Source organism: Tiliqua scincoides, chromosome 2 (assembly GCF_035046505.1).
Source record: "Tiliqua scincoides isolate rTilSci1 chromosome 2, rTilSci1.hap2, whole genome shotgun sequence".
NCBI lineage: Eukaryota > Metazoa > Chordata > Lepidosauria > Squamata > Scincidae > Tiliqua > Tiliqua scincoides.
This window is the reverse complement of record NC_089822.1, coordinates 34,099,145-34,126,272: the sequence shown is the minus strand read 5'-3', so window position 1 is coordinate 34,126,272 and position 27,128 is coordinate 34,099,145. Positions and strand designations below refer to the sequence as shown.

General features: G+C 42.6%; 1 protein-coding gene across 1 annotated transcript in view; it reads left to right on the top strand.

Moving 5' to 3' along the window:
- Positions 1-283: 283 nt before the first annotated feature.
- Positions 284-27,128, top strand: part of ACOT12 (acyl-CoA thioesterase 12) — a 39,961-nt gene continuing 13,116 nt past the window's right edge. Inside the window, exons 1-8 of the mRNA XM_066617075.1 lie at positions 284-401; positions 5,928-5,997; positions 10,684-10,744; positions 11,779-11,880; positions 14,009-14,144; positions 18,559-18,724; positions 24,955-25,074; positions 25,729-25,879. Of these exons, the coding sequence (XP_066473172.1) occupies positions 284-401; positions 5,928-5,997; positions 10,684-10,744; positions 11,779-11,880; positions 14,009-14,144; positions 18,559-18,724; positions 24,955-25,074; positions 25,729-25,879 (924 nt within the window). The remainder of the gene's footprint in view (positions 402-5,927; positions 5,998-10,683; positions 10,745-11,778; positions 11,881-14,008; positions 14,145-18,558; positions 18,725-24,954; positions 25,075-25,728; positions 25,880-27,128) is intronic.

Sequence of the window (27,128 nt, the reverse complement as noted above, 5' to 3'; positions counted from 1 at the left end):
CCTCCCCACCCAGCGCACGTGCCTGCTTGGAAGTCATACCCGAGAAGCCTGCCTCGTGCCTCCTTTGGGCTTCCCGGGCGGGCGAGCGAGCGAAGGGCGAAACGCCCTCGCCCAGCCAGCCTCAGCTCCTGCGGTGCTTCCTGCGGGAGTGGGGCGGAGGGAGGCGACCTGCCTGGCGGCTGGGAGCCCGCGAGGGCGCCTCATTACACATTAGCCGGGCAGAGGGCGGAGGCGGGCGCGCAAAGGACCGGCCCGGCCTTGCAGGAGGCAAGGAAGGGGCGCCATGGCGGGCGCACAGGTGCACATGGCCCAAATCGTCCTTCCCGCGCACGCCAACCACCGCGGGGAGCTGAGCGCGGGGCAGCTGCTCAAGTGGATCGACACCACCGCCTGCTTGGCTGGTAAGCGCGCGCGCGCCCTCTCCAAAGCGCTCAGCGCGAGGGGTTCTCTGGAGAGGACCTGGCCGCTCGCCGGGGCTCTGTTGCACTTGGGATTCCCCCCTCGCCCCACCCCGGAGGCTCTGACTGAGTGACAAAGGCAGAGCCTCCACTGATGCAGCTGTTACTCCCAGCAGAGGCGAAACTGGGGAGGAAGCTGCACCTGGTGGATTTCTGCCTGTCACGCCTTCACCTGTCAAGGCATGGAGCCTGCTCAGGGAGCCAGGACCCCACTGGAAACTTTGCCTGTGGGGGAAACCCCACCACCACCGCTGTCCCTTGGACTCCGTTTCGGGACTGGGCAAACTTTCAGCTTGAGGGATCCTGGACCTGTGACAATTGTGTAGGAGAGAGAATTTCAGCAGGTGCAGCTTGTCATCTCACAGAATTCCCTCTTCTATACTGTTGTTAAAGGTTCAGGATCCCTAAAGTTGAAGGTTTGCCCACCACTGTCTTAAACAATGGGGAAACTGAGGCACAAAAGTGAATGGGGTGTCTCAAACGGAAGGGGAAACCAATAAGGCAGGGGTGTCAAACATAAGGCCTGGGGGCTGGATGTGGCCCCCAGAAGCTTTCAGCTGCTGAGCATTGCTGAGGTGTTACTGCTGAAAGAGCAGCTGGCACAAAAACTGGGCTCTCCCATATCTTGAAATATGATCAAGATTCGTATATTTTCTCTTCTGTCATTTGCAGCTAATGAGTTCCTAAGTGAGAATAAAGTGTTTATTTTTGGTTATGACCTGTTTAATGACATCACTGCTTGCCTAATGACATCACTTCCAGCCCTCAGCAGGCATCATGAACACTATGTGGCCCTCCGTATGAAATGAGTTTGACACCCCCACAATAAGGGCTCAGTCCCACTGCCTTGACTTACTTCTATGTAAGTGCACATAGGATTGCAGTGTGCCATGCTATACATGCTGACCTGAGAGTAAGCCCCATTGAACTCTGTGGGGCTTAATTCTGATAGGCGTGCATAGGGTTGCCATGTAAGACCCTGTTGTTTTGGCAGCCACAGACTAACAGGCTACCCTTCAGGAAGTTATTCTCTCATGAAGGTATTGCCAGCCCAGTTAGAGAAAAACCTGATAAATGTGATCTTGTGCTATGAAACCACTTCTGAGCTAGATAACACTGAAGAAGATTCTTTGATCATAATGTTCCTCCTAGTGAATTTAATTTTAATTCTGAATTTTGTAACACATATATAATTTATAATAGAAATTTGTGTAATGTTTGTTGAACTATTGTAGATCAGGTGAGATTTTACATACACACACACACCAGCTGCATACTATGTTTTCCTTTACATCCCTCCCTGATACTTCCAACATGAAGTCTTTCTCATAGTACTGACAGTGATCCAAGCCACACTTACAACATAATGTAATTATTTTCTTCTTTGCATTATTATGCAATAAATTTATGCAATAAATTATGCAATAAATAAAATTATTTTCTCCTCAGCCTGAGAATATAGGAATGTGTATATGGTTGCAGAATGCAAGCAGTATCTGTTACAGATTTATTAAAATGACTTTAGATCCATACGAAATTCTCAATAGGGAGGTGTGCACTCACAGTTGTGCAAGGTGGGGTCAAAGAACTGTGGGATGCAATGTGGGTGAACATTATTATGTAAAGTACACTGATGAACCTCACCAACAGTCAGTTTAGAAAGCCATCTTCCTGACTATGCCTAAAGTATAAAATGCCCTTCTCTCAGTCACTACTCAAATTGAATTTGGGGCTCTCCCTCCCTGCTGCTTTAAATTTACAAAATCAGGAAATCCATTTATGGATTTTTCATGTAATGTGAAATGTGGTCCTCCAGATGTTTAAATACACTACAATGAGAGAAGTGAATTAGAATCTAGGACAGTGATTTTCATCTCACAGCACACTGACAAGGCACTAAAATTGTCAAGGCACAACATCAATTTTTTAACAATTGACAAGTCACACCCATTGACAGGAGGGGCTCCCATCCCCCAGTGGACCTACTAACAAATGACCCTGCCCCCAGACTCTCACGGCACACCTGCAGACCATCTGCGGCACACCAGTGTGCCATGGCACAGTGGTTGAAAATGGATGATTTAGGATATCAGGAATCTTTCTTTGAGAACTGAAATAACAATCTGGACAAGTATAAAAAACAAATGTAATAATAATAATAATACTGGTATTTTTATACCGCCTTTCTGGTCATCGCATTATTCCTCTGACTTTATTCAAATGTACAAATACAATCATATGTTCATATATATATAACTGTTCTTTTGCTTTATAGTTTTAATTTGATACATACTCATGCAGGATAAGAAATACTTGAGATTTTAAATTCAGCATATCAAGTTAAGAGTTTGCCTTCTGTGCTGTCAATTAACTTCATTTACAAATCCAGATGTATTCACTATCAAATATTAATGGGGACTAACAAGATTCATCAGTGCATGTGTGAACTTGTTTCTGTGTGGCATCTTATCTAAGATTTTTAAGTCTATGTTTGCTATTTCTGTTTCTTCTATAAAGCTACAAGATTTATGGGAATAGTCTGCTGTAGAACAAAGTGCCATAGGTACAGTGCCACTAGAGATTTAGCTACAGATTCCCATTTTTTTAAATCATTCTTTTTGTCATTTTCCTGTCATCACAATAACTGCATGGTTGTATCTACAGTACTATGCCTGTTCTGACATTTCTCTCGGGCAGGAAAAGAGGGCAATTTGTAATTTGAATCTTGAACACATATGGAGAGAGCTGAGAATATGTAACTATACTGTTAGCGAAAAACAAGTCATTCTTGAGGTTCAGTAAACCTTTGGGGACCCAATACATAAAGGATTAGCAACTGTGCTGTCTCATTGGTAGAGTCCACTTTGTTCACTATTTGCTGCTGGTGTAACAGTGATGTGCAGTCAGAGGAAGCAGAACCTTACCAGATCAACAAGTAAAGTACCTTGCTTTTCCATGCCTCTTCTTTCTTCTCCAGCATAGTCAGTGAGTCAGTGTGAGCAGTCAGTCAGTGTGAGCAGCACACACATTACAATACATTGGGAAGAGCTAGCAGCCAGTTTGCTGCAGTTATGACTGACTTCCAATGATAAACAGGCAGGGTGCCTGCATCAGCAATAGCTGGGGAGGCAGCAGGCAGAGTTGCCTCAATTCTGTTCTTTCGAAAGCCATGAAAACACCAGGGAGCCTGCGTGAAGGTACCCGGCTTTCTTAATTGCACCAGAAGAGGCAATTATTGAGCTGCCTTGGTGGGGCTGTGCCTCAGTGATGGGGGGCTGTGCTAAACTCTCCCTAACTCTGAATGGGGGAAAAAGACGGAGAAGAAATTATTCCATTACATTCATCCCCATCTAGTAGCTGAATGTGGTATAGAGTGTATACTGATGCATTCTGGGACAATGATGGGGGGAGAGAGGAACCTCTGCACAACCCAGAAGTGAGCTGGGTTGAGCTGTTTAGAGCTGTTTTTAGCCTGGAGAGCCTTGGAAACAACATGGTTTTGCCATGCTGAGGTGGGAACGCTGGTTTTGGCTTTTTTAAAACAATTTTTTTAACAAAACACATTTAAGAATAATAATAATAATAACAGGTATTTATATACCGCCTTTCTTGGTCTTTATTCAAGACTTTATTCAAGGCGGTTTACATAGGCAGGCTTTTATTTAAATCCCTTATTAAATAGGGATTTTTACAATTTGAAAGAAGGTTCTTTCTTTCTTTCTTTCTTTCAAGAACCACTACATTCAAGGTGTTTCATTCCGATCTGGCTTCACATTCTGGCCTCCATCCTCCCATGCTCAGAGCAGATGGAATAGCTTGGCTTCAGCTTGTCAGCTGCTTCAAGGTCGCACGGTGCCGGTGGCCTCAAACTGGCGACCTTGTGGATGTTATCTTCAGGCAGACGGAGGCTCTACCCTCTAGACCAGACCTCCTGCCCATTTACACTGAGACCCTGGTATCTGTTGGCATCTGTGGTAAGCTGGATCCATGAATTCTAGGATCCCACTGTACCTAATCCGTACAATTCCATCTAGACCAGCATTTCTCAAAATTTGTCCCCTGCAGTACCCACTTTGCATGGTCGACCTATTGGTACCCTAACCATCAAATCAGGTGGTTGTTTTTTTGTAAGTATTGCTAATTAATGGAAGCACTTAAATAATTAATGACTTTTAAAAACATATTTTACACATATTGGACAAGTTTTTAAAAAGCATAAAACCTGTTTTATGATAGCTGGAGCAATGTTTCTCAAACTAGGTGAGTCACGAGCCAATTTCAGGTGGGCCCCCAATCATTTAAATATTTTATTTTTAATCTATTAGACTTGATGCTACCATGGTATGTGACTGTATTTGGGAAACTGTGACAGATCTATTGGCTGCTATGTATGCTTTTAACAATAATAGTAAATGGGACTTACTCCTGGGTAAGTGTGGTAGGATTACAGCCTAGGATTGTTAAGAATTTTCCTGCTTGATGATGTCACTTCTGGTCATGACATTGCTTCTGGTGGGTCTCATTCTAAAAGGTGAGTTTCGGTGCTAAATGTGTGAGAACCACTGAGCTAGAGTGTCAGCATGTCTTAATGTCTGCACTATGAGATTGAGATGGCTAAGTGGGTGCATAGGATTCATCTCATCCATAAATTTCAACAAGAGTTTATTTCTGAAAGGATAGCGGATCTTATCTTGCATTGCCTAGTGCAGGGGTGCCCAAACCCCGGCCCGGGGGCCACTTGCGGCCCTCAAGGCCTCTCAATGCAGCCCTCAGGGAGCCCCTAGTCTCCAATGAGCCTCTGGCCCTCCGGAGATTTGTTGAAACCCACACTGGCCCGATGCAACTGCTCTCAGCATGAAGGCAACTGTTTGGCCTCTCAAGTGAGCTGTGGGATGAGGGCTCCCTCCACTGCTTGTTGTTTCACATCTGTGATGTGAAAGGAAAGGCCAGCCTTGCTTTGTGCAAGGCCTTTTATAGGCCTTGAGCTATTGCAAGACCTTCATTCATTCATATAAGTTCATCTTTAATATATTCATTTATGTAAATTTATTCAAATTTGAAATGTAAATTAATTTGGCCCCCGACACAGTGTCAGAGAGATGATGTGGCCCTCCTGCCAAAAACTTTGGACACCCCTGGCCTAGTGGAATGAAAGTGGAATATCTAGCATACACTCCATTGTATGCTACTTACTGACTTACCTGGCGTAGGAAGAAGATCATGTGGGGCTTATTTTATTTGAGTTTTTCTTTTTAAATGTGTCTATTTTGCGTGAGGTACACACAGAGAGATTTCCCAATTGTACACCCAGTAAAACAGATAATAGTGTACACCTGTGTATGGAATGTGTGAAGTTATTCTGAGAAGGCAAACAAATCTATCATGCTTAAAGGCAAAGAAACAGTTAGAGAAAATGGTCTGGTGTCTGTTCATTACTCTCCTTTTCTCCCCATTGTCTCTTCTTCAAAGCTGAAAAATATGCTGATATTCCCTGTGTGACAGCGTCAGTGGATGACATACAGTTTGAAGAGACTGCCAGGTACAATGTTGTATTGTTATCAAGTTTTACCACAGCCCTTTTTATTTTAATATAAATTTTATTTATAAAATAAAATTTTTATTTTATATTTAACAGAGATTAAGCAGAATATATATATGACTGAAGATAACCGTTCAGTGATTTTCCTCATGATATTGGATTCCTTGAAGACATTTGTCTGCTATGAGATAAATCTACCCACTTGCTAAATAGACATAGGTCATCTTCACAGAGTCTAAAATAAACTAAAGTTACTTTTGACCCAGTGAACTAGCCCATAGTTCAATAAACACATAGGCCTTCTGGTCTCTGATCACAAGTAAATAATTGCTTTTTTTCCCCTTGTCTAAATACGTATGTGGAAATAGTTGCTGTAAGAATGTGATAGTTGTAAGCTCTATTTTATTTCACACCATATTCTTTTCTTGAATATTTGAATGTCTTTATTAGTAAGTAGCCATGGATAAAGTTATAATTGGCATTTCCTCCCTTAAGTAGTACATATTTAACAAAGTGCAAAGAGAAATATAACTTGTTTTTAACTTTCTGAAATGACAGCATTTTTCTGAAACTATTAGCTGGCTATTTGCTAGTCAACTGTTTTGATGGTTAAAGTGGGTAAATTCTGGACGTTTTATGAAGTTAAACCTTTCACTTGTGTGTTAGTTAATTTTAGAAAGCAGCTGTGGTTACAAGTAATTCACTTTAAGAGCCCAGTCCTATCCAGCACCAATGCATCCATACCAATGCGGTAGGGAGGGAGTCACAGAGGCCTGCTCAAGGTAAGAGAATGTTTGTTCCCTTACCTCTTAGTTGCATTGTGGCTGCATTGGCATTGGAAAGTTGGATAGAATTTGGCCCTTAAATAAGTTACCACTTCTGTCTGTTGCATTATACAAGTATGGTGTCACTAGAAATGTGAATAGTAATTATTGCATATATGCAATCCTAAACACACTTATTAGGGAATAAGCCTGACTGAATACAGTGAGACTTGCTTTTGAGTAATCATGGATATTAGATTACCAGGTTGTTTTCCTGACTAGGAATGCATTAGGTTTATATGGCATTTACTAAACTGGAAAAATTTGTAAGACCCAATACTTATGTAATTCTATACTGATGAATAGCAAGATTACTCATGTTACAATTATTACTGTGAGAAATTGTCTACAGTGATCATTTCTAATTATAATTTACAAGCCTACTGTGTGAACTCTTGGCCTGACAGAAAGGATTGTATTCAAAGAAAATTAGTAATGACTAAGTAGTATTGAAATTAATGAGACTTACAGCCCAAACTAATCAGAGATAGCACCGATGTGGCAACTGCTGCACTGGTGCTAGGTGTCACAAATGTGCTGTAAAGCAAATTTAGAGCTCCAGTGGGAAGGCCAAAAGGGTGGCAGGAGGCAAGGAGGGGATATAATGGTATGAGGGAGAGTGGAACGGGTGTGGATCATGCCCGGGAGGGGTGAGGGTCGGCAGAGGAGGCCTCTGCCAAATCCTAATTCTCTTCCCAGAGCTTGGAAGTCTGACTTGGGGCTTCTTGCACTTGCGCCAGTGATCTGGCACAGATTCAGGTAGCTCCATTGAGCGGTCTGGGGCTGTACACGGGGTAAGGGAACAAATGTTCCCTTACCCCTAGGAGACCTCCAATCTTCTCAGTTCCAGTGCTGGATAAAGGTATAAGCTGTACGGCTCTGCTGCATTAGCGCTGGATAGAACTGGGCTGCAGCTAGTTGTGACTAATTTGTCTCATTTATTTCAACTATGCTTAGATATGACTAATTTTCTTTGGTTACAACCCAAAAGTTGCAACCCCACGTACACCTACGTGAGTCTAAGCTCTGTTGAACTTACTTTTCATGGGTTTACTTTTAAACAAACATGAATAGACTTGGGCTGCACTTTCTTAAATATAAGGCATAAGTACAGTTATTCCTGAGTCGTCGATAATTCCATTTGCTTTCCCCCAAAAAAGCTGTATTTTTTCTTCTTATTAGAAACAGGAATAGAATATAATTATTTGTAACTAGATTCATGCCATATAACAAATTAACAGAAAGGCATCTTTATTCCTTTAGCTTTCACACTTTCTGTTTCTCTAACTCCAGGTGGAATTACATAGTACAAGGGCAATATGGTGTTCCCAACTTCACTTTTACACTGTAAGGCAAATACTGAAGTGAAAAGACACTTGAAGAAGAAAACCAGATAGAAAGAGAGTGCTTAGTGTTTATTCTGTCTTCCAGTTCTCTCCCCTACAAATACCATTTTAAATAAATTTTTCCCCCCACATGGGCTCTGAAATCACAAGTCAGAGTTCAGGAGAAATTGACATGGAAGAATTAGTTGGCACTGAAATCCAGATTTCTTAACTTCAAAGCCCATCTGAACAGAACCTAACGCCTCCAGTTGGTCCCTATGTAAAGTATCCAAAGCAATGTACAATTTATTATAGAAACTTATTAATGTTCCCACAAAAAGTTGGGAAAAAACTGTTAACAAGAGGTGTTCAGTATTTCTCTGTGATCACATGCAGTTAGAGAGAGGGCCTCAGATGGCCTTCTTGCCTTAAATTGTGGAGATCTGGTGGAGAGTAACCCTTACTGCTACAATGGACCTTGAAATATCCAAAGATTACATCCTGGAGTTTTGGGATAAAACAAATAACAAACCTATGCCAAGTTTTGTATCTCCTGCTTGTCTTGAAGAAAGACTATGAATATCCATCCTGTATGGGTAAAAAGAAGCTATTATATTCAACACCTACTGTATTTTTGTTTCACTGGTAGAGTGACATTTCCACCAGTTAAGCAGCCTGCAGGAAAAACAGTTTATTCCACAATGAAGAATAAACTAATGTTCTTGTCATACATTGTCTGAAGTCATGAGCACTCTCTTTACGTACGCACGCACACACACACACAGAGTTTTAAACTTACATTCTCTCCCTTCTTTTTGATTTTCTTCATTTACCCATACTGAGAGCTCTCAGTCTGCTACACTTCAAAAGGTCCTCATGAGTTACAAATGAGAATGCAATGGTCTGTGACACAGCACTGTTTCTTGAATTCCAATTCCCAGAGCCTCTGTTATGAGCAAGTGGCTTTCATAGTACACTTTAGTAGTGACAGTGGGACCAAACAGTGCGCTTCCTATTCAGAAACACAATTATAAACTATAGATGGAAAGCAGCTGGTCTTACAATTCATTTTTAGTGTGTGCACACAGAATGTCTTGCTAATATGCTTGCTCCAGACTTCAGGATTCCTATATTCTATACCAGGGGTGCCCAAACCCCGGCCTGGGGGGCACTTGCAACCCTTGGGGGGCTCTCAATCTGGCCCGCGGGGAACCCCCAGTCTCCAATGAGCCTCTGGCCCTTCGGAGACTTGCTGGAGCCCGTGCTGGAGCATGACGCAACTGCTCTCAGTGTGAGGACGACTGTTCAACATCTCACCTGAGCTGTGGCACGAGGGCTCCCTCCACTACTTGCTGTTTCACGTCTGTGATGCAGCAGTGGCAGCAAAGGAAAGGCTGGCCTTGCTTTGTGCAAGGCCTTTTACAGGCCTTGAGCTATTGCAAGACCTTCATTCATTCATATAAGTTCCATCTCTAATAAATACATTTATGTAAATTTATTCAAATTTTAAATGTAAATTAATTCTTTTTTTCCCCGTCCCCCGACACAGTGTCAGAGAGATGATGTGGCCCTCTTGCCGAAAAGTTTGGACACCCCGTTCTAGACAAGAGAAAGAGAACAGATTATCCATCTGTTTCTAACCATGTTGAGGAAATACCTTGAAAATGAGTATGATTAAAAGAATCAACTGGATTCTTCACACAACAATATTGGACAGAGTGTACTTAGTGCTTGGCAATTTCTATGGTGCCCCTGCCAATGCAGCTGCTCCAAATAGGTTTGTGTTGCATCTAGTGGGGGCCATAACACAAAGGGAGAGGGAAGCAAGGTAAAGTTTTATTTACTCTACTTCACCGTGCCATGGACTCCTGTGGGCCTGCTTGGATCTCTGCCAGTCCTTTGACTTGCACAAGTCCGAGTGACTCAAGGAGGCATTGCAAGGGCAAGTGGGAGGCAGAGGATAATGATGGCACTGTTGACTCTATTCTCTGCCCATCCTCAATATGCCAACATGGAGACTTTGATTATTAATAGGTTTTGTAATCTTCATGTATTCATATTATTTTCCCCCTTTTCTTGTTTGTTTTCTTTTTCTTTTTTCACTAGAAAAGGAGAAGGGGAAAAACCTGTTTGTGAATAAAATAGAAATGAATGGTTGCTCTCAGTAGCAACTACTCCTATATGAAACTGGCCTGAGAAATAATCATTTTTTTATTATTATTTCACATACCTCAGGTATAAATCCTGACAATTAAAATAGGTATTGGGGTAAGTTTCATAGAATCACCTCAACCTATAGTCATTCCAGCTAGGACTACTAAATGCTTTAAAACAATCTGTCAGTTCATGGTTAGGCATAGATTATCAAACTTCAGAATGTGTTTCAGTTTTCTGTTAATATTGCAGCCCTGTACTCTCTGGCATTGTTTGCAAAGACCTTGTACTATTGTTATTGTCATTGTATCACACCCAGCAAAGTCCTGACATTTTTAAAAATAGTCTGAGTAATGAACTGAGTGGCTGATTTTTCTTAATAGAGTTGGACAAATTGTCAGCATCAATGCAAAGGTAAACCGGGCATTCACTACCAGTATGGAGGTAAGAGACTATATTCCTTTTACTTGGTTTACAGTACAATCCTAACCAACATTGCAGAGTGGATATAGCCCCAAAGTACATGAACAAATGTCCTCTTACACTGAGATCTCTGTGATCCCTACCCCCCACCCCAAATGCAGCATGTGCTGCATAGGCACGACTGCATTGGCGCTAGATCCTTAATTTGCAATGTATTACTTTATTTGGACAGAATGAAGCAAAGCAATGTGTGAATTCATATAAGGCCCTCCACAGATTGCTATACCAACAGGTGGGATGGCCATTTCAGACAGGAAGAGAAGCTGAATCCATGAACAGCTCCAGTTTGGGAAATAATGGTGTTGCAAACAAAGGACTGAGGGCCCAATTTTATCCAACTTTCCAGCACTGATGCAGCTGTGCCAACAGGGGGTGCACTGCATCCTATGGGGGGGGTGTCACAGAAACATCCTCAAGGTAAGGGAACATTTGAACTGCATTGTGACTGCATTGGCACTGGAATGTTGGATAGGTTTGGGCCCAAAGGCTGCTTGCAAAAGATGCCACTGCAGCTTTTTAGGCTGCTGAACCTGCACAGGAGCTTCTGGGGAGTTGTGTCCAGAAATACAGAAAAATAGGGAAAATATAGAGTGGAAAACAGGACATGCATCACAAGAACTTACTCCCAGGTAAATGCATATAGGAGTGCAGCCTTAATTTCCTAGAGCTTTTGACTTTCTCTGTGGTTCTATCACTTTTGTGGTTCTATCACTTCATTGTTTACTTTTAGTAGATCCTCTTTCTGAAACTGAGTGTCATGCTAGCCTTGCACTCTTTGCACTTGAGATCCAGCTCTATTCATTTACTATTCCAGATAATATTCTGTATGGTTCTTGCTGGCCACCACTGCTTGGGAAAAAAGGGCCACACTAGTGCATGAATGAAAACTTTAGTGCTGCCTGGTTTTTATTAAGATGAAGACAGCAGTTATTGCTGCATGAGTTGGTTCTCAGTGATGTAGCTGTCTTGAAGTTAACTGTGTTTTTGTCATCTAGGTTGGTGTCAAAGTTACATTACAAGATCCACTAACTAATATTCGGAAATTGATTAGTGTAGCTTTCTCCACATATGTGACAAAACCAACAGGTGACAACAAGGTAATAAATATCATTCAAAAAACTTCTAAAGTGAAACATTTTTTAGCATTATGAAATTGACATAACGTATGCTGCCTATTCATTTTTTTTCTTTTCTCAGCAGTAAAAGATCTAGAACCCAATTCTGAGCCCTTAACGCCAGTCCACTGCTGGCGCTGAGTGTTGCAAGTGTGCCATAAGGCATGTCTGCAACCCTCAGCACTTGTCCAGTGCTAGCTCAGCGCCAGCTGGCGCTGGGCTAGCACTTCTGGACTACAGCCGCTCCATGGTTGCCTGAACCGCTGGGTGGTAGAGAGGTAGGGGGAGGTAGGGAGGAGGCATTCCAGGGCAGGGGGATGCAGGAGGAAGGCAGGGAGAGGGCAGAAAGGAGGTATGCTGGGGGAGGGAGCGGGTGGGGGGAGGTGGGACCAGAGGAGCTCTGCTCCCCTGCATCCAGAGACTCCATGTCAGGCTGCTGGCCTGACATGGAGGCTCTTGATCCTACGGCAGCCCAGAATTGAATAGCCGCATTGTGGGGCTGCTTGCCTTACCTGGAGGAAGGGGACAAAAGTCCCCTTCCCCCAAGGAGTTGCTGGACCTTTGAATTTAAAAGTACAGTACTCTTTCCTGCTTTCTAGTCTGCATGAACCAAAATAAAAGGCATTCATGGAGCCCGCTCTGAGTAAACATACTCAGAACTAATTCAAAGTGTGTTCAGTGCTGCTTTCTCCCCAGTAAGCATACATAGGATTTCAGCTTTATTTCACTTGTGAATGTGCCCTTAATCAATTTAAGGTCAATGTGGATCACTGAAATCTAAATACTGGGTACTTAATCTAAGAGACCAGATGTAACAAAGTATGTAACTACGAATTATGCAAAAGGTAATACATAACCCTAAGTGTGGCCTATCAATTAGGCGAGGTGATATGGGTTAATTCAGGGGCAGATAGAGGGGGGACGTGAGACATTGGTGAATCTGAGGTGCCCGTCACCCCGAGTCTGCCACTGCCTCCCTCTGGCCCACCACAAATGCATCCTGCACTAATCCATTTTTCACCTGCTAAAGCAAACAGAAAGTGGATAACCCACTTCCTTGCTTTATTCATAAGAACATAAGAACGTATTCCTGGCACAGTTGCTTCAAACACAGAATTGCAGAACTTCTGGTTTGATTTACAGGGGCTGAACAAATGAATTAAGCCCTTTAAATCAAGCCAGAAGTCCAGCACATCTACATTTGAAGAAACAGTGCAAGGAGCATGGTAAGTGGTTGCTTTGGGGGAGGGTAATTGTGGTGGTCCTGAGGCAGGTCTCACCACCTCTGCATGGCCCTGTGGTTTTAGTTTAAAAAATAGTGCTGGAGGCAACAGAATGGAGCAAAACCATGACTGAAATGGGTCCTCAGGACGTTGTGTCAACTGTGGTTTTGATTGTGTCCCAGGTGTGCTATTTTAACTGAGAAAAACCTTCCATGGGCTTTCAATTAAACCTTTTCCCAATTAAAATAGTGTACTGCACAGGAGCAGTAAGGACTGGAACCACATTGGGGATAAAGTACTAAAGCTCCTCATCCTCCCTACAGTTCCACTCTTTGTTGTCCCCCACCACCACTGTTCTTTTAAAAAATCCTAAGCCACCTGACCACACAACATCTAGGGCCTAATCATATCCAGCTTTCCAGCATGGATCAGCCATGCCATTGGGGCATGCACTGCATCCTGTGGTCGGAAGGCAGTCATGGAGACCTCTTCCTTGAGACCTCCTCAAGGTAAGGAAATGTTTGTTCTCTTACCTTGGGGTTGCATTACGGTTGCATCAGCACTGGGAATTTGGATAGGATTGGGGTCCTGGTTTGGTTCTTAGTTTAAATGAGGTATAGAATGAGCTGTAGAGTGAGTAACAGTGTTAAGAGAAGTCGGTATGTGTATAATCTGTACCTTTATTGTGCTTTTATAAGATGGGAAGCAGTACCTACATCTAGTAGGAGTGTAATGAGAAGACATGCAGAAAATGCCTTCAGTATGGGAATATGAGACTAGGCTACGTAACGGTTTTCCTAATGTTTCAAAAAATACAGAATGAATTGTAGACAATTTTATTGTTGGTGTGTTCAAATTAGAATTTCATTCTAATATTATTTATTTAGGTTAACTTAAAACAAGTAGAACTTCTATCTGCACAAGATCATCTGGAGCACACCTTGGCTGCTGAAAGAAGAAAAATCCGACTGGATCATGAAAATGTCTTTAAAAATTTGATGAAAGAATGTACCACAGATGATGGTCAGTAAACCAAACTTGGGCTGCAGTCCTATACACACTGAACTTGGAGTAAATCTGTATACACCTGTCTTTATAATACAATTTGCAAATTGAAAAGGGCACAACTGTCAAGGATTGCCATCTCCTCACTTTAGATTGAACCCCAGGGTTTCTAATTAAAATTGAAACCTTCAGTAACATCTGCAGAATGAAGATACATGGTAGTCTTTTGAATTACCTGTGAACAAGGACCAGGCAGGCAAAGAGTTAAAATGGAACTAGTTTATTACAAGCCTAATTAAAAGAGAATAAACTAAATGGGGAAAGAAAAATGAGTAGTAAAATTACAAACAGGCTGATGTAAACTGCCTGGGCTTGGCTGGAAAGCAGAAAAATAAATTTTCACCATATGGTTGCAGTAACTTATAAAGTCCAGCAGGTGGCAGTGGGATGCTACTCAAAATTCACAGCCCACAACCTTCCCCCCTCCTGCAAGGCATTGTATACCCCAGGAAGTTTGCGTACAAACATCACAAAGCAACAAAAGTTCCCTGTTTATGTTATAGCTAGATGGTCCCTACCTTAAGCTACTTTCATTGCTCTAGGAATCCACAGTGATTGCACTCACAGGTGAGCAAGTGCATGCTACTTTCTCAGCTCCCAATGAATGGGTCTCTCAAGCAATTAGCAGAAAACAGAACATCACTTCCTGTGGCTTGAAAGTTTATAACTTTGCTTTGATGATGTCATCAAAGTGACAGGAGGGGGAGAAACTGGTGGAGCCCTGCTCTGCTATATCCTGTCCTCTGTGTTGGGCTGCAAAGCCTGACATGGAGGCTCTCAAGTCTGTGCTGGCAAAATAGCCACTATAGACTTTAGAAGTGCCATTGCAGAGCCTGGGGCTTTCCCTGTGGGAAGGGGACAAAAGTCTCCTTCCCCCAAGGAGACCTCTTGTGGCACCGCCAGATACAGCGGTAGCCATTTTGGCATCGCTTTACCCAGCGGTGCTGCTGGGGATAGGATTGGGTTGCCCCACAGGTATTGTAGATCTAACCATTGCTTAGTGGAACACTTTCAAGTGCAGGTCTTGCAGAGGCCTGTCTGAGATCATAGAAAAGTCAGAGAAGGTGTTTCTGGATTAAATGGACTGATTCAGTGTATCTTAAATTTAATCCAAACAGCTACGGTGGTGTAAAAATCTTATTAGGACCAAATAAAAGTCATGAAGTAGTGAACTAGCTTTAGAGTTTCACAAAATCCATCCTCTTGGTGATAAACAAAGGACAGGAAGAGAACAAGGAAAAACAGATAAAGAAGGGAGAGGAAAAAGAGCAAAAACTAGTAAAGTTCATGTTAGAAACCATTTACCAGGAATATCTTTTTTGTTCTGAGAACAAAAGAGAAAGAGTTATTTGAAACTCAAGTACTAACTCACTACTTAGGGCACAATATTAACCAACTTTCCAGCACCAAGGTAACACAATGCAGTTCCAAAGTAAGGGAACAAACATTCCTTTACCTTGAGGAGGCTTCCGTGACTGCCGCCCAACTGCAAGATGCAGCACATGCCCCATTGGCACAGCTGTGTCAGTGTGGGGAAGTTGGTTGGATTTGGGCCTTAATAACTTTCACAACGCAATCCTATGCATGTTTACTCAGAATTAAATCTAGTTGAGCTCAATTGGGCATATGCTCTACTACAGTGTTTCTCAAACTGTGGGTCGGGACCCACTAGGTCGTAAGAGCTAGGTCGCAAGAAAATTTCAGGTGGGTTCCCATTCATTTCAATATTTTATTTTTAATAAACTTGATGCTACCATGATATGTGACTGCATTTGGGGAAATGTTATAGACCTGTACTTTTAACAAACTACTATGTGTATTCTTTTAACAATGATAGTAAAGGAAACTTACTCCTGGGTAAGTGTGGGTAGGATTGCAGCCTAGGATGGGGAAAAAGTTTCCTGCTTGATGATGTCACTTCCGGTCATGACAACCTCTGGTCATGACATCACTTCTGGTGGGTCCCAACAGATTCTCAATCTGTCCCGGTGCTAAATGTGTGAGAACCACTGCTCTATTAAGTATCTTTAAGATTGTCCTCTGATCCTAACAAATGTTATTATTCTACTTGTACTCTTTGTATTTTTTAGTAGACCTGCACGCATGAGTATATTTTATTTATTTGGTCTCTAAAATTTAAGTTGTCCACAATGCAAAATGATTTGAACTTGTAGTCTTTAGAAATATAATCTGTAAAGAATACATGGTCTTTATTGGACTAACTAAAATGAAAACAGTTGATGCAATAATTTAGCCCATATAATTGGCACCATGGTATGCCACTGTTATACAAGGTATGTTAAGGACACCAAAAAGCACATCTTGATGTTCTCAGTTTCTCTCTTTAAAATATATTACTACAGCTAATATTGGCTGATTCTTAACAGTGATAAATGGCAAGAAAGTAAGAATGAAGTTAGTATTTATTAAGAGACTTTCTACCAAATACTTACAAAGTCCATGCAAAAGTAAGAAACTGGAATTTGTTTCCTAGATGCAATTTGTACATTCTGATAAGTAGGTCCAAAGTGCTAAGCAACTGAACGATTCAAACAACACTGGGATTATAAAACAGAGTTAACTGGGGCAGAAGCCAAACACTTAATTTAGGTCAAGTGGGATCATGTGTCCAATTAGCATGACTGGCATTAAAGCCTACATATGGGACCTGCAGCTAGTCAAAGTATAATCTCAATTCCTTGGAGAATGAGCACTGTTCAACCAGCCTTGTAGTACTTCTTCCTTCTTGAAAAGTGCAGAGGGGAGAATTGTGGAGGTGGTGTTCTTTTCTTTCTTTTTCTTTTTCTTTTTACTTTACAACATGCATTCTCCTGATTTCCCCCAACCTACTTAATATAAATTGTACTGCCCTCCTCCCCCAGCCTCCATTTTCCTGTATCTTTTCAGTCCATTTGAACTGTTCTTTTCAGCTGCCCTTGACTATTAATTTAGACAGCCTGCCCATCTTGTGGTTTCTTTTGACTATTATTATTGTTTTGACTATTATTATTATTATACTGTATCACAGCCAATGCCGGGCTGGTTATAGCCTGCAATTCGTGTTCTAGCCAAGATCCTGGGAATCGAAGAGATATCTTTGTAGGATTCTTGCTGCTCCATTTTGTTGTTGTTAGTTTTCTTCCCAGAGTGAGAATGAGACCTGTCCCTAGAAAACAAAGAAGAAGCCAGGAGTTTAGCATAAGTATGACTGCACAGTAATAAACTATTATAGTATGTGGCAGTGCCAGGTAGCTGGAGGTCCTGGGGCAAAGTTCCGCATTGCCTTCCTCCTCAAGCAGAAGGGCAGTAGCAGCAGGTGGCAGTTTTTCTACCTTCCCCATCAGTGAATCTGATGGAGAATCTGCAGCAGTTGACTGGTGCTGGAGAGTTCAGGGGATTAACCCAGCTGAATAGGAACTCTTTTGGACATGGACCTCCCTCTCATGAATATGTAGAGATCATAACCTTATTTTGGGGTGGTTCTGTTTTGTGTCCAAATTGCTAAGCACTCAGGGCACAATCCTAACCAGGTCTACTCAGAAGTAAGTCCTATTTTGTTCAATGGGGCTTACTCTCAGGAAAGTGTGGTTAAGATGCCTGAATTTACTATTAAAGAGCACAAGAGAGATCTGCAACAAAATATTGTGTCTTCCAGGTTCTAATACCCACTTTCAAGATAAAGACTCAAATATGTGAATTTCCTTTTCCCCTCTGCCCCAGCTGTTCCACAGTTTGACGCCTCCATCATTCCATGGCTCGGGGGGGGGGGCATTGAACATGTGCAATCCTAATTAATCTGTTCTTGAATTTGTTCCTTTTTATTTTATTGACAAACATGTATTTATGCACAACTAGGGAGCACGTACCGCCCCCAAGAAACCACTAAATTATTTTGGGGTAGTGTTACTTCCAATCCAATAGGCACTCAACAACATGAATTCACTATTAGAATGGATGGGAATTCTTACCACTTTGATAAAGATCAAAGACACTGAAGACAAATCTCCCCTTCAGCATAGAATTATAGACCTGGAATTGATGTGAAGATCACCCTCATCTAACTTTTTGCCCTAAAGCATACATTAATTGTCGTTCTGATGAAGCCACATAGTTTGAATTGTAGTATGATACAAACAAAATCAACCATTTAGCCCTACGCTATAAAGATCCTGTGCTCTAGGCAGCCCTGGCATGGTAGAATTTTTCTTACAGTGTGCAAACCTTTTAAAAAAATAAAATTAGACTAGTCCTATTCATTTTAGTGAGGCTGCTCTAGGATAAATGGTTTAACAATTGCAACCAAAGTTGGGACTGTGGCAGTATAATTGGACTGGTTGATAATTTTGCTAACACCACTGGCTATTTAATTTAGACATGCTTGACCTTGTTTGCAATAAAGAGGAAGATGCGGTTTCTACTGACCTTACCCGTGTCCAGAGCATTGAACTTGTCTTGCCCCCTCATGCCAATCATCAAGGAAATACATTTGGTGGCCAAATTATGGCTTGGATGGAGACAGTGGCCACTATTTCAGCAAGGTACCATCTTTTTTTTTTGTTCATCATTTTCTGTGTTACATATTACTGAACGGATCTAGAGTAGAATGCAAACCTTTTATGTACCAGTTTAACATTCATCTAATCGCACAGAGAATTCCATCATGCCTCTGCTGCTCAGTACATGTAGCACTCTCTCTTTGTGTGTGTGAGACATGAATTTCTATTAGAATTCCCTTCACACACCAGTGGGCCTGATTCATTGCCAGGATGCTGGATGTGTCATTCCCATTCATTATTCATGTTGCACTGATTTGTAACCTGAAGTATACCAATAATAACTGGCTTCCCATTGTTGCTAGATAAACAACTCATTTTATTAAAATTGCAAATCTGTCACAGGTTTTACACAGTCATAACACCATTGACCTGACTGAGTAGCATTTATGTGTATGCACACACCTCATTTATATATATCTATAAATGGTTCCAGAATATCTTGTAATAAATCTGTTCCAGGAAAATGGGGAGTCAGATTTAGTTGCAACAAAGGAACATGTCAAACACTGAAAATACGGTATTTTCTTTTTTTGTACTTAAAAGCACTGAGCATAATGTATGAAGTTAAAATTCCTGAAAGGTAGTAGGGAAAAATGCTAAATGGTTACAAGAGAGCTGTCTATTCTGCTTGAGAAATAGCTGACCTTGCTCCAAAGCTTTTGTAAAACAACTCACAATTAGAGTTGAACTTTGAAGATACCAGTTAGGGTTGCTATGGCCACAGGCTTACAAGGAATGAGAATGAGGCCTAAAAAACATGCAGTACTCTAAGAACAAACTCAAGATATGCTGAGAAGTTTTTTTTGTTTGTTTTTTAAGTTTACATCTCTTAAAAATAGTAATATTAACCAAGCAGCACCAATAACAGGCTCAGCAGTAATCCATTATAACAAGATCTTGCTTTTCAGGTATCTTCTTTGGTAGTATGGAAGGTTTAACTTTTTGTAAAGTAGTACCGGTTTTTTGGGCCAAGTTTAACAATAATTTATATAGAGAGATATATATGAAGAAAGAGAGAACAAGTTTAACAATAATATATATAGATATATATGAAGAAAGAGAGAGCAAGCAAGTGAACAAACAGTCTTCTACTAATTCTTCCTTTCATTCTTAACATTAATCTGCTTGTGTCTTTATTGTGAGTTTCGCAGATGAGTTTGTTTAGCAATTTAAATAGGAGGTGCAAATTATTCCTAATGAAAAAACTAATTTGAATGCATTATAAAGATGCACAATTCAATTAATTAGAAACAGATAATTGTGCATGCTTAACAATTCTGGTGCATCTAAAAGGGTAATTGAGTTAAGGCTAAGGATAAATAATGGTCCAAAACAGTGTTATCTCCAAGCAAAACAAAGGTTAGGAACAAATTTCAGATCTACAACAAAAGCAAAATTGTGTACAAGACTTAGGGCCCAATCCCGTACAATTTTCTAGAGCTAATGCAGCCATGCTAGTGAGATATGTGCTATATCTTGCATCGTGGGGAGGAGCAGTCACAGAGGCCTCCTTAAAGTATGAGAATGCTTTTTCCCTTACCTCAGGGCTGCATATTGGCTATATCGGTGCAGGAAATTTGGGCCGAATTCTTTCCAGCATGCGTGCACTGCATCCTGTGATGGAAGGGCCATTACAGAGGCCACCTCAAGTTAAGATAACATTTGTTCCCTTATCTTGGGGCTACATTGCAGGTGCATTAGCTCAGGAAAGTTGCATAGAATTGGACTCTTAGGGCACAATCCTAACCCACTTTCTAACACCTACATAAGGACAATGCAGCTCCAAAGTAAGGGAACAAACATTCCCTTACTTTGAGGAGGTCTCTGTGAGTGCCACCCAACTGCAAGATGCAGCACATGCCCCACCTGCACAGCTATGCCAGTGCTGGAAAGTTGGTTAGGATTTGGGCCTTACTCTGTTAAAATAAATCTACACAAGAACTTAGTAGATTTTTCACATATATATGGATGTAGTTTGGGGCTATTTCAGAAATGCAGTTGTTTGCATAATCATGCGACTGTGCAGATGATATTAATTTCACAGTTGAATTCGTCGTTCTTGCCAGCATTGTAGTACTGAGCCAAAGTTTCCTTTGATACTATACAACTTTGCTCAAAGTTGGGAGAGCATCATAGCTGTTCTGCCTAAAGGCTGAAGCCTCTTTGGAGGAAGGTATAAAAATGTGAAGAATAAGTAAAATAAATAAAACAAAAATTTAAAAAATAAATGTTCAGGATCCCCCAGCTTACCTGAGACTGGGGCGGAGGCTGGTGTGTGGGAGGCGCCCCCATTTTGGGCAGCAGCAACAGGGGAGAGACAGAGGGGACGAGGGTCCCCCTCACCCACAGTGGTGGCTGGTTTGCTGTGCCGCTGCGAGCAGGGTCTTCGCCCCTTGGGATGAGCTGCTGTGGGCTTGCGGCAGGCCACAGCATCAACCTGGGCAGAACCTGGCCAGGCCATCCTTGACATGCTAGCGATCCCCTCTGGTTAGGTCTGGGGCAAGTCTCTGCGCCTCCTAACACAAGGACAGGTGGGGTCAAGGGTGCACTTGCCTGGGCTGCTGAAGCCAGTGACCTGGCTGCGTTGAAGCGGCCGGCCCGCCACAGCCCTAGGTCTGCTGGAGACCCAGGGGCAGGCGATGGCAACCCACAAGGGCAACCCATCAGGCTGAAGGAACCCCCAACAGCCCCTGCAGTGGCTTGGACATCATCGGTGTTTCCAGCCAGCCCCACAGGGTGATGCCCCTCAGGGGCTCCACCGCATCTCAGGGAGGGAGAAGGAGAATCAGCATGGCTTTCTGTAAGGGTAAGTCTTGCCTTACAAACCTTTTAGAGTTCGGTCAACAGGCATGTGGACATGGGAAAACCCATGGACATTGTATATCTGGACTTTCAGAAGGCATTCCACAAGGTCCCTCACCAAAGGCTACTGAGAAAACTCCATAGTCAGGGAATTAGAGGGCAGGTCCTCTCCTGGATTGAGAACCGGTTGAAGACCAGGAAACAGTGAGTTGTTGTCAATGGACAATTTTCACAATGGAGAGAGGTGAAAAGCGGTGTGCCCCAAGGATCTGTCCTGGAACCGGTGCTTTTCAACCTGTTCATAAATGACCTGGAGACGGTTGAGCAGTGAGGTGGCTAAGTTTGCAGATGACACCAAGCTTTTCCAAGTGGTGAAGACCAGAAGCAATTGTGAGGAGCTCCAGAAGGATCTCTTCAAACTGGGAGAATGAGCAGAAAAATGGCAAATGCGTTTCAATGTCAGTAAGTGTAAAGTCATGCATATTGGGGGAAAAAAATCAAAACTTCACATATAGGCTAATGGGTTCTGAGCTGTCTATGACAGATCAGGAGAGGGATTTTGGGGAGGTGGTGGACAGGTAGATGAAAGTGTCGACCCAATGTGCAGTGGCAGTGAAGAAGGCCAATTCTATGCTTGGGATCATTAGAAAAGATATTGAGAACCAAATAGCTAATATTATAATGCCATTGTACAAATCAATGGTAAGGCCACACCTGGAGTATTGTGTCCAGTTCTGGTTGCCACATCTCAAAAAGTTCATAGTGGAAATGGAAAAGGTGCAAAGAGAGCGACTAAGATGATTACTGAACATAAGAACATAAGAACAGCCCCACTGGATCAGGCCATAGGCCCATCTAGTCCAGCTTCCTGTATCTCACAGCGGCCCACCAAATGCCCCAGGGAGCACACCAGATAACAAGAGACCTCATCCTGGTGCCCTCCCCTACATCTGGCATTCTGACTTAACCCATTCCTAAAATCAGGAGGTTGCGCATACACATCATGGCTTGTACCCCATAATGGATTTTTCTTCCAGAAGCTTGTCCAATCCCCTTTTAAAGGCGTCTAGGCTAGACGCCAGCACCACATCCTGTGGCAACGAGTTCCACAGACCGACCACACGCTGAGTAAAGAAATATTTTCTTTTGTCTGTCCTAACCCGCCCAACACTCAATTTTAGTGGATGTCCCCTGGTTCTGGTATTATGTGAGAGTGTAAAGAGCATCTCCCTATCCACTCTGTCCATTCCCTGCATAATTTTGTATGTCTCAATCATGTCCCCCCTCAAGCGTCTCTTTTCTAGGCTGAAGAGGCCCAAACGCCGTAGCCTTTCCTCATAAGGAAGGTGCCCCAGCCCCGTAATCATCTTAGTCGCTCTCTTTTGCACCTTTTCCATTTCCACTATGTCTTTTTTGAGATGCGGCGACCAGAACTGGACACAATACTCCAGGTGTGGCCTTACCATCGATTTGTACAACGGCATTATAATACTAGCCGTTTTGTTCTCAATACCCTTCCTAATGATCCCAAGCATAGAATTGGCCTTCTTCACTGCCGCCGCACATTGGGTCGACACTTTCATCGACCTGTCCACCACCACCCCAAGATCTCTCTCCTGATCTGTCACAGACAGCTCAGAACCCATCAGCCTATATCTAAAGTTTTGATTTTTTGCCCCAATGTGCATGACTTTACACTTACTGACATTGAAGCGCATCTGCCATTTTGCTGCCCATTCTGCCAGACTGGAGAGATCCTTCTGGAGCTCCTCACAATCACTTCTGGTCTTCACCACTCGGAAAAGTTTGGTGTCGTCTGCAAACTTAGCCATTTCACTGCTCAACCCTGTCTCCAGGTCATTTATGAACAGGTTGAAAAGCACCGGTCCCAGGACAGATCCTTGGGGCACACCGCTTTTCACCTCTCTCCATTGTGAAAATTGCCCATTGACACCCACTCTCTGCTTCCTGGCCTCCAACCAGTTCTCAATCCACGAGAGGACCTGTCCTCTAATTCCCTGATTGGGCTGGTGCACCTTCCTTATGAGGAAAGGCTACAGCATTTGGGCCTCTTCAGCCCAAAGAGGCGCCTGAGGTGGGACATGATTGAGACATACAAAATTATCCATGGGAAGGATAGAGTGATGCTCTTTACCCTCTCACACAACACCAGCGCCAGGGGACATCCACTAAAATTGAGCGTTGGGAGAGTTAGGACTGACAAACGAAAATATTTCTTTATTCAGCGTGTGGTTGATCTGTGGAACTCCTTGCCACAGCATGTGGTGATGTCATCTGGCCTAGATGCCTTTAAAAGGGGATTGGACAAGTTTCTGGAGAAAAAATCCATTACAGGTTACAAGCCATAATGGGTATGTGCAACCGCCTGATTTTAGAAATGGGCTCCATCAGAATGCCAGATGTAAGGGAGGGCACCAGGATACAGGTCTCTTGTTGTCTTGTGTGCTCCCTGAAGCATTTGGTGGGCCACTGTGAGATACAGGAAACTGGACTAGATGGGCTTATGGCCTGATCCAGTGGGGCTGTTCTTACGTTCAGGGCAGCAGCCCCAGTACTGACGCAGCGGCAGAGGAACCAGGTGAGGAGGGGCCCGTTCTGTGTCGGGCAGGTGGGAGGGGCAGGAGCCTCTGGCCCAACCTTTATCCACACCTAAGGAGGAAGGGGTGGGCTTATGAGGGTCTGCTGCATAAAGCCCAGCTGGGCCAGAGATGAAGGCAGTGTTGGTTAGGCTGCTTGCTGGAGTGGAAGCTAGCCAGCCCATGAACCAAGATGCATAGGTGAAAAGGACCCGGGTGACAAAACCCACTTCCCCTACCCCTTCTGAGGTCTTGAGAGCTACATCTATTGTGCCAGAGCCAAACCTTGTGGTACCCCACCTCTACCCTCAAAGGCACACCAGACCCCAGCGGTCCTGGCATGTGACAATAAATAAATAAAATAAAAAGCCTTCTGAAACAGCTAAGTTTTCAAATGACTGTGAAAGATAGGCAGGTTTGGGGATTAAACAAATCTCCTGGGGCAGAGATTTTCACGGTGTAGGTGCAACAGTGGAGAAGGCTCTCACACACTTTCTGGTTTGATTAGGAAAGTCGTTTGGACCAATTTAGGGGTCACATTGGACTTAGGGCAGATTTTTCATGTGCGGAGAGGCTAAGCCTAACAATCACTTCTTTTGTACAGAAATAAAAACTGATGCTGCAGACTTCTTATTGGAGTTATACGTATAACTTTTGTTAAAACCAGCATTAACATTAATTTCTGTTTTGGACAAACTTACGAACTCGTAGAACTACTTCGTATAGAAGGACTGCATAGCTGCATTGATATGAACAAAGAAATTTATATGCAAGATATTTTATTTTGCTCCTTTTTTTCTTGTTTCCATTCAGTCGCCTGTGTCGTTTGCCTCCAACTTTGAAATCTGTTGATATGTTTAAGTTCCGAGGACCTTCCACTGTTGGTGATCGCCTCATTTTCAATGCTATAGTGAACAATACTTTTGGGGAAAGGTAAAGATTTCATCTATATACACTGTTACTCCCTTCACGCTATTGTGTTGTCCAAAATGTTTTAGATTTCAGAGTTATGTTTTTCTTATCAGATTACAGATTTAACAAAAATCAAAACATAGTTTAAACTAACTCAGTTCTATCCTGGACTGGTAAAAAGGTATGGGTTGTATTCTAAGAGATGGCACATGCAACCAAATTTCCTTGCCTCCTATTCTGTCAAAAGAGTCTCTTAGCCCTTTGAAAAGGGTCAGGGAATCCTTTAGGAAGGGATTCTGTGGGGTGCACAGGGCTTAGATTATGGGGAAATCAGCTAAGATCCCCCTCCCTTGCCATCCCCCCAAAAACAGAAGTGCTGTCTTTTCATAGAAGAGGGACCTAGGATACAACCCAATATTTTAATGACGGAACCCGAGATTATATTTATTGTCCAGCAGAAAGTGTATATATTTTTATATACTGATATAATTAGCTAAATTAGCACCTGGTGCTTCATAAATATTAAAAAGTGATACCAGACTTAAATATTTATTTCTTCTCCCCCTTTTTCTCCAAAGCTCTTTCACCTTCTTTCTATAACACAATGAGTCACTCCTGCACCTGTCACAATGTGACTGTTGAATTCACTGAATCCTTTTTTTTTTCCCCCCTCAGAGTTGAGGTTGGAGTCCGTGTGGAAGCCTACAATTGTGAGGAATGGGCCAAGGGACAAGCACGGCATATTAATAGTGCCTTTTTTATTTTTAATGCTGTAAATAAAAATGGAGAGCTTCTTACCTTCCCCAGAGTAAGATCTGCTACAAAGGTAAGGTTTTAAAAAGAATAAGAAATGTATAGAGATTAGCATGAACAAGTTTATCATATTGTCATTTGGTTAATTAGTAGCAGGACTATTAAGGACTAGCAGAGGAAAATGGGGGTTTCTTTCCATAAATTTGTATTTTGGGAAGAGAACAGGGGAAGTCCTGATCCTTAGATAGAGACAGGGCCAGCTAGCTCAAATTGTCTCTTCCTCATGGAGACACTTTGTCATCCTCCTCATTTCAACCCCCAGAAAAACCCTCTGAACTTTTCCGAACATAGCAAATTAACACTCAGGGCTGCATTTCAAGAATAAAAGCATCAACCAAGCTGGAAACAGAAAATAGTTACCAGAACAAAGTAAGGAGCATCAAAACCAGAATTTATCCCCAGGATGCCTTGGTTACCACTCCCATTAGTAACCTGTCATTCAGAAGAACAAGCTGCCTGAACCGCATAGAAGAGGTGGTGAAATTCTCCCCTTCTGCTTCCCAAACAAGAATTTTCAGTAAGAAATTTCAATGCGTTTGGTAGAGGAAGGGGTATATTTCTGATCCTTTGGGATACAACTGAGCAATGCAGAATCAGGGCAGACATGCCCTCAGAACTCTCTGCAGAACCCATTTCCCAAAGGCTTCACTACCAAAGAGAAGACAGCCATCTGAACATATGGACGAAGGACCTGGTAGCTGCCCTAAGATTTCATCCAAAGAAGATCAAACCCAAAAGGCCACCAGTGCTACCACCCTTCCCCACTCCAGGAATGAGCAGTAATTTCTGATCATCTTCCCCATGGTCTTATATATGACCTCTGTGCAAGAGTGCAACTACTATAATGTTGGGCCTGTCACTGTCTGCCCCAGGACAATCCCTGGACAATGCTTCTGTCCTTGTTGGAAAAGGGAGTCTAAATCAAGCACATAGCAAAAAACCCTTTTTCCAATCCCTCCTCACCAACTTCCACTTCTGCTGCTAAAAATAGAACAGGAGCAGAAGCAGCAAAAAGGTTTCAAAGAAAAACACTTACAGTTCACAAGCATATACATCTTTGTTGGATGTATAGATTCTAGACTTTGGAAGAGAGAATCCTAGAGCTATTCCCTTGGCATGGGTGTGTGAGACCTCATGGCATGGCTGAGACTATGCGACTGGTCCCAGCTCATGGAGAGAGCTGCTTGGAAGATTAAGAGGAGAGACAGGAGAGGAAGGAAGCCAAATGTCTGATTTTTGTGAATTCCGCTGCACTTCCCCTG